The following is a 7,525-nucleotide window of genomic DNA, read 5'->3' as shown; positions in this document are numbered from 1 at the left end:
CTGTCAATGTCACGTATATGATCTATTATATTAGAATATTTTAATTGAATAGTTGATTCAAATTATCAATGAGTTTAAGATGAGAGATTATTGATTTTTTATTGAATAATAATTTTAAAAGCGATATCAAGAAGTAGGAGAGTGAAAGTGTATGTAGTATTGAGCAGCCGAGCTGAATCACCACTTAATTATAAATAGTAAATATAAAATCTAATTTACTAAATAGATTCTACTCCTGACCGACGACCCACCACTTGAACACAGAGAGAAGAAGAAGCCACCACATGCAGATGATATAGGGTGCTTCCATAAGATCAATATACTAATAAGCATGATAGCAATGCTGATTAATTAAATAGGGATCGAGGGATCCCTTTTATTATACAAAATGCCATGGTATATATATATGAAACACATATATATATATATATATATATATATATATATGTGCTATTTTTGCATTTTAGTGCTAGTTTTGCATTTTAACTTTCTCAATCATACTCTTACTATCCAACCCTTTACTACAAAAATTCTCATCATATTCCTTCACGGTGAAGTTCCGATAGATAGCTGGCTTTTCCGGTGACAACAACTCTGGCAAAGGTCCATAGCAGCAATCATCATTTTCTTTGTTTACGTTGAAAAATATGACGACTGAGATTCGCGCTTCTTTATAAGAATTAGCTAGCACACGGTGCTGTACACTTTTGTACTCTCCATTAGAGATTATCTACAAATAATTAAATCAAAATGGAATTTAAGAGTCGACAACTAATTGACAAATATAGAATACATAGTTTAGTGCGTTTTACCTGAAGAAAGTCTCCAACGTTAATAATCAAACCTCCATGCACAGGATCAACGTTCACCCACTCTTCCCCATGCTTCACTTGCAACCCAGGCACGTGGTTCTGCATCAGAACCGTCACCACACCCGGATCAGTATGCGGTGTAATCCCCACCGTCAGATCTGGCTGAGGACAGTACGGATAACAAATACCCACAAAGAGCCTCTCATCCGCAAACTTCAATTCCTTCAACTTCCTAGCCTCCAACCCCAACCCTTGAGACAGCAACTCCATCAAAGTCTGTGTCACCTCGGTTGCACGCTTAGTCCATGCTACCGCCTCCTTCCTACAAACCTCCGGTATATCCCCCACTTTCGGTGGCGTTGGAGCCATACATACCTGCAAATAGTCGTGCCACGCAGCTGCGTTGGCTCTGTACAAGTCGTTGTTGCTCGCGTACATCACCCCCTGCTTCTCATTTCACCTCATGGGGTTGTTCGTGAAAAGCTTTGATGGCGTTGATGGTCTCCTCCATTGCTGGCACGGCAGCGCCATGGTTGATCACCTGGAAGAAGCCCCATGTTGTGGCTGCCTCTTTCACTTGTTCGACGATTTTGCAGCGGTGAGCGGCGGAGTTTACACCGGAGAGGTCGATGACGGGGATGCTAGCGCATGTGGAAGAAGATTTGAGGTCGAAGAGAGCTTCAGGAGGGTGGACAAAGAACCGAGGGATGGAAGTGATGCCGGAATCAGAGAGGCCCTTCACGCCAATCTTGGACTCATCGAACTCCTTGAGCTCCTTCATGCGGTCGTAGCCGGAGGCTGCATCAATGCCTGCCATGTTTCTTTAGCGACTTGAGTTTCAGAAAATATGGGTTGCACGCCAGATGCTTGGTTTGGTTGTAAGTGCTTGGCTTTGTCATATATACATATATATACCGAAAATATCAAAATTTAGTCCTTAATTAAATTTGTGTGCATTTTAATTGAAGTATACTTTTTACTGTAAAGTTTTGATCATTTTTTAAGCATTTCCACAAATGACCGATCTATCACATGAATAAGTTATTACTCTACAACCGCGCAGTTGCTTTCTTATGAATTATCAAAATCGGTGGTCGGTATATAAAGTGGCGGATACAAGGCGTCCGCTCCTCCAAAAATTTTTGACTACGAATTCCTAGATCCGTCACCTTTCGTGCAAACTGTACATAATTAGAAAAGAGACAAAATATAATACTTGGTGGCGCACTTATTGGATTGAGGAATGGAGCATCGCATGTACGTGTGGGTGATGGAATGATGAGGGGAGGGCCACAGAAGTTGGGCCGGGAAGTAGGGAAAATGTCTCATTAGGCCTGCTAAGGCCTAAGAGAGACCCGATAGTCTAATTAAAGCCACACTATTATGTACTAAAGCCTAAGGAAGAGCCTGCTCCAATCACTATGGCACCAGAGAGGCCCAAGAGGACCTATAAGGCTCCCTTTCCCTCTCACTCAAATAACCAATTTATTCCCTACACTCAAAAGGGCTTGATCTCTAAGTTTCTAACCCAACTCTCTCAATTTCTCCCTTCATAGCTTTAGAAAGAATAAATTGAGTGTTGAAGTGCCAATGGTTAAAGGACCTGCGGCCTGCTAACGACCCCTCTTCCTCCTCGTTTGCAGGTCCTCAAGAAGGACCAGTCGAGACGTACAAATAATGGTTCTTTTCAGATCATGGCCCCCAACTTTTCATAAAAAAGTTGGAAACTAATGTAAAATTGCTGATCATTTTTCTTTTCTTTTCTAATTATGTAGAGTTTTACCAAACAATACCAATCAACGTTGATATTTCATAGAATGATTGAGATGAGAGGTAGAACTAAATAGATCTTACTACAAAACCCACATGTGAAACCCTGAAATGAGAATGAGCTTGTCGATAAATTGGCAAATTGGCAAATAGAGTTCAGATCATAATTTTCTCAACATACGATTGCATACCCAACCTTAGGAAAAAACATGTGTAAACAACATCCACAACATTGTCATGTTCATGCATAAGGAAAAAAATAAACCCTACATTATAAACTAAATAAGGGAAATATAAAATATATCTAACAACGAGTAATGATTCTTATTCCATAACAAAAAGAAATAATATATTCTAACAACGAGTAATGATTCTTATTCCATAATCTAAATTCTTTCTCTTCTCCCTCCTCACTTCAGTTGAGCATTTTTCATGCTCCATGCATTGAGACTCTCTATGGTGACGGTCTCTGTTCCATTGTTAAATGCGTACAAGTGAGCATCATTGAAGACTGCAAGTGTAGGATAAACCCTGGATGTGATGCATGTTTTTCCTTTCGCTCCAAAACTTTCCACAATAGAATGATCAATCTGCAACAATTGAAACATTCAGAAAGAGAGAAAGAGAGAAAGAGAGGGAGAGATTTTGATCAATATGTTTATCTAAAGACTTACCAAACTCCTAAGAGAAAGCTTCCCATCTGCTAAATCTACGTTTACAAAGCCAGCAAATGATGGTGTATATAGTTCACTCTTCTTCAAGGAGGAACTGTACAAGAAATCAAAGTCAAAAAAGTCAAAAAAGGGTGAGAACTGAGAAGAGAAAAAACAAAAAGAAAATATATATATATATATATATATATATATATATATATATATATATATATATATATATATATATGTCAAAGCAGCTGATCAACCAATTACACAAACCTTCTTGCATCAGAGCACATGAGAACTACATGCTTCTGTGCAGCTTTGAAAACTCTAAAGAAGACAGGAGTGTATTCCTCTAGATATTTTGAAGCTAGTGTCAACAGCCCAAAAGGCCCAACCCCACCTTGAACATTTGAACCCTTTAGGCCGCAGAGATCTTCTGCGTTTTTCACCCAGCTAGGATCAAATTGCTCGGCATTGTCCAAGCTCGGCAACAAGAAGGTAACATCAACATCAGCCTGTGAAAATCATCAAAAATAACACAAGAATGGAATAATATTGAAGTTGAATAAAGCAATAAAAAAGCCAAAAATCAAATATATATATTCAGACCTGAGCAGCAGTTATTCCTGTAACTTCAAAATACTCTCCTTTTTTGATTTGTTGATTGCTTATTTCAACTTTGTCCCCTCTCAGAGTTTCTAACTCCTCAATAGGCCATTGTACCAATTGTTTCATGTTACTGTCAAGCCACAACATTCTCGGAATAGTCTGAAATAATTAAAGAAAAGAAAAGAAAAAATCGTTTCTGTAAGTAAATATATATCAGAGCAATGGAGATGAAGTGAGCAAAACCCAACACTAATTTTACCTGAATTCCAGCCCATCCCTTATCTACGTCGTTTTGAGGTGTATCGGACTCATTAGACCAACCCATCAAAATTCTTCGATTCGTCGCATCATCGAAGAATGACTTGGAGGCATAATAGTTTCCATAGTCATATCTCAGCCCACCCCAACCATCCTCCGATGTATTATCAGGAAGATACCTGTCTTTTTTGGGATTATATGTTCCGATTGTATAATACTCAAACCTTGTAACATCAAGGCTCACCTTCATTACGTGCTTTAAATTTGCCCCAACCAGCGAAGTGTCCAGCCCCGTTTTATCATGCAACGAAACTGGGAAAAAATCTGGGCATTCCCACATACCTGTTTTAGCTGACGAATGCAGAGGGTGTTGAGCCTTAATCCAATGCACAAAATCCCTGCTCCTGTATAAGACCGCCATGCCTCTATGCTTCCTTTTGCTACCCACAACAATTCTCCAGTGCCCATCTTTGCCCTTCCAAGCGGTTGTTGGGTCACGGAAAGCACTCGCATTCATCCCCTCACCGGGAGCCGCAATGGGGTTGTCATCGGGCTTCACCCATTCGCGGAGATAAGGGTCGGAGTGGTTTGCCGGGATGGCGTAGTTTTGGACTTGATGATTTTGGGTGTCAACTCCAGTATAGAGGATAACGGGCTTCTTGCCCGGGAGGATTGTGGCGGATCCCGACCAACACCCGTTTATATCAAATGGCTTGGTCGGGTATATGGCTGGATCTAGTGATTCCCAGTTGATCATGTCCTTTGATACTGCATGAGCCCAAACAATGTTGCCCCATACTGCACCTTTTGGATTGTATTGGTAGAATAGATGGTATATTCCATTGAATTGCATGGGTCCTTAATTAAACACACATATATCAAAGCAATTAAGTTTTATAAAAAATTAAAAATTAAAAAAATAAAAAAATAAAAAAGAAGGAAGAAAGTTGCCAAGACTCACCAGTTGGATCTGTTGTTGGTTCATTATTTTGCCAATTTGAACACCATATGAAAAAAAAAAAAAAAAAAAAAAAAAGCAGGCCAGTTAGTGACACGTTACAGTAAACAATTAATTAATAGCTTTTCAAATATGCGAATTATATTAGATAAATGTCAAAGAATATTATATGAATTCAAACTTGATCATTAATTGTTCTATGTATTCAAAGTTCGTTTATCTGTCAATGTCATATATATATATATATAAGTAACGGACCCGCATTAGGGCATGTGGCCCGCCACAATAGTGAGTAATTAAGACAAAAATAATATATTATTTTAGTTGTATCACCCATCAAACACTATTTGCTACTTAGAGAATATGATAAAATTCATATAAAACTAGCTTGTAAAATATTATAACATAAAATTCATATATATATATATATATATATATATATGTGCTTGTTTTTACTCTATGATTATTTATTTGTTGTTTATCAATAGTTGTCTCTTATGTAATTATAATTTAAATTTAAAATTTTAATTTTTTGAATTACGACATCAAAATTAAAAACTATCTATTCAAAAGAAAAGAACCGTTAAATTTTAATGACAAAACTTCAAATCTTAAACGTTGCTAAACAATATCATTCTAAAACTCTAGTTGTGAAAACCTAACAGTTGAAAAACATTCATTTATTTTATTTTATTTTAAATTGCGTAAAGTATATTTTTAATTTAGTCTCTAGTAAATTTTTTACTCCGCCACTAACGTATATATGATCTATTTTAGTATAAAGCCCGAATACCGTGCTATGGACCGACCAAAATAAGCACTTTTACATCTATCTTCCCAACCACATTTATAAATTATAGAAGGACCAGCTGTCTAGCTTCAACCAAGTTATCAACTTAATTATTACACGTAAAAAGAAAAAAATATATGTAAGCAAAAGTTTTTGGAAGTAATGAGATGGTTGAAGAATTAATGGACAACAAAAGTCGAAAGTGAGATGACAGCACCAAAAGAAGAAGAAGAAAGATGAAGACGTGGCACCCCCCAACTTAACATAACATAGTTTTGGTTAAAGGTGAGATTAATTAGATTAATCGGTTTCATTATTAACCAAACTTATCTTCAATTTAAACTAATAATGATAATGTCATTAATCCAATCAAATAGTGAAACGGACTCCCTAATCATGTTCAAAAGAAACATATATAATAAAAGATTGTCTTACCTTAACGTACCACTCATTAAAAGAAACCTTGTTGGTCGGTTTAGAATCCTCGTTATTAATGATTTACAATTAATATTGAAATATTCAAAAACAAAACAAACCCATCGAATCTCCTGTATTTGATGAGATTAAAACAACGGGTGAATTGATGACCAGATGATTATTTGATGAGATTAAAACAAAGGGTGAATTGAAGACCAGACAAAAGGAATTGAAAAAGGTAAAAAGTTAAAACGAATAAGAACAAATACAACAAGACAGCCAAAAGTGACTCAAACCACTCGAAACATCCAAAAGCAAAAAGTGAAATATGCTTCATCCTTCGGGAATGTGGCAAAAGAGTGAGAGACAATTGCAATGCATATATGTTAAGGCAATGAGAGAAACATACACCATGAATATGATTGCTTATGAGTATATAAGATAACTTCTATAAGGCACAAACCCGAAAATTGAAAGAGAGAGAGAGAGAGCAAAAAGGTTACCGTTAATCCAGTTATTAGGAGGCTGAAAATGGTACCCTGTTCTGTGAAATTGTTTCACCTGAAACACCTCGGCACTTAGCGACTGAAATTCTGGGAAAATATGGTGAGAAGCATTGCAGGTTAGCCAAAGAGAGAAAACTAATAAAATAAGTGAAAAGAACTTGAAGGAATCCATGGCTGAGAGGAAGGAGATAACAACTACGAAGGTTGGATATTTATACAGCATAAGAGAGACGTGGTGGTAATTAAGTTGAAAAGAGAAGTAAAAAAAACTTCTCCCACTTTATCTGGAATGTTATCTTGTTTTCAACCACCAAATCGCCAAAATAAAAATTTCCACTTTTAGTTAAAAAAAAAAATGCAATTATAATAAAAATAACAATTATTATTATTATGTTAATAAAAAATTAACAATAACAACAATAATAAAATTAAGAAAAAGTACCCATATTCTTAAAAAAATGCAATTTATTATGCATTTTTCTAAGAATATTCTTCTTTTATTAAAAGAAAAAAAAAAAAAAAAGCTTTTTTATAATGAAGTTTTTTCATCTCATCTAAGTTTTTTCAATAATAAAAAAGACTATTTTATAATGATTTTTTTTTTCATTATTAAATGTTGTTTTAGACGCTTAGATGAGATGAACGGTTGAGATTTATGAATTTGAGAATCTCAAATTTAAAACGAATTTTACAAGAAAAAAGGTCTAGGCAAGAGATACAAGCGATTTTTAGGAGTGTTTTGAAGT

The 7,525-nt window shown here is 35.9% G+C and overlaps 1 protein-coding gene and 1 pseudogene across 2 annotated transcripts; both read right to left on the bottom strand.

Moving 5' to 3' along the window:
- Positions 1 to 469: 469 nt before the first annotated feature.
- LOC132162082 (1-aminocyclopropane-1-carboxylate oxidase homolog 4-like) lies at positions 470 to 1,709 on the bottom strand (annotated as a pseudogene). Its single transcript, XR_015909306.1, has 2 exons — positions 813 to 1,709; positions 470 to 730 (listed from the first exon to the last, which is right to left on the bottom strand). The product of XR_015909306.1 is annotated as a 1-aminocyclopropane-1-carboxylate oxidase homolog 4-like (transcript).
- Positions 1,710 to 2,796: 1,087 nt separating this feature from the next.
- LOC132192240 (beta-fructofuranosidase, insoluble isoenzyme 1) lies at positions 2,797 to 7,017 on the bottom strand. Its single transcript, XM_059607516.2, has 7 exons — positions 6,777 to 7,017; positions 5,070 to 5,078; positions 4,110 to 4,966; positions 3,851 to 4,009; positions 3,515 to 3,756; positions 3,257 to 3,350; positions 2,797 to 3,172 (listed from the first exon to the last, which is right to left on the bottom strand). Exons 1-7 carry the CDS (start codon positions 7,000 to 7,002, stop codon positions 2,993 to 2,995), a joined length of 1,767 nt encoding a protein of 588 aa, XP_059463499.2. The 5' UTR covers positions 7,003 to 7,017; the 3' UTR covers positions 2,797 to 2,992.
- Positions 7,018 to 7,525: the final 508 nt, after the last annotated feature.

Source organism: Corylus avellana, chromosome 10 (genome assembly GCF_965113065.1).
Source record: "Corylus avellana chromosome 10, dhCorAvel1.hap1.2, whole genome shotgun sequence".
In the NCBI taxonomy this organism is placed as follows: Eukaryota; Viridiplantae; Streptophyta; class Magnoliopsida; order Fagales; family Betulaceae; genus Corylus; species Corylus avellana.
Note: the sequence above shows the minus strand (reverse complement) of the source record. Positions and strands in the feature narration are given on the sequence as shown.

What these genes read in the sequence shown, in the direction of transcription:
- LOC132192240 (XM_059607516.2), bottom strand. Translation starts at nt 7,002, where the DNA reads ATGCTGTATAAATATCCAACCTTCGTAGTTGTTATCTCCTTCCTCTCA. An exon ending in AGGGATGGGCTGGAATTCAG is followed by an intron (nt 4,010 to 4,109) that starts GTAAAATTAGTG and finishes TAATTATTTCAG; the next exon opens with ACTATTCCGAGAATGTTGTG. An exon ending in ATGTGCTCTGATGCAAGAAG is followed by an intron (nt 3,351 to 3,514) that starts GTTTGTGTAATT and finishes TTTCTTGTACAG; the next exon opens with TTCCTCCTTGAAGAAGAGTG.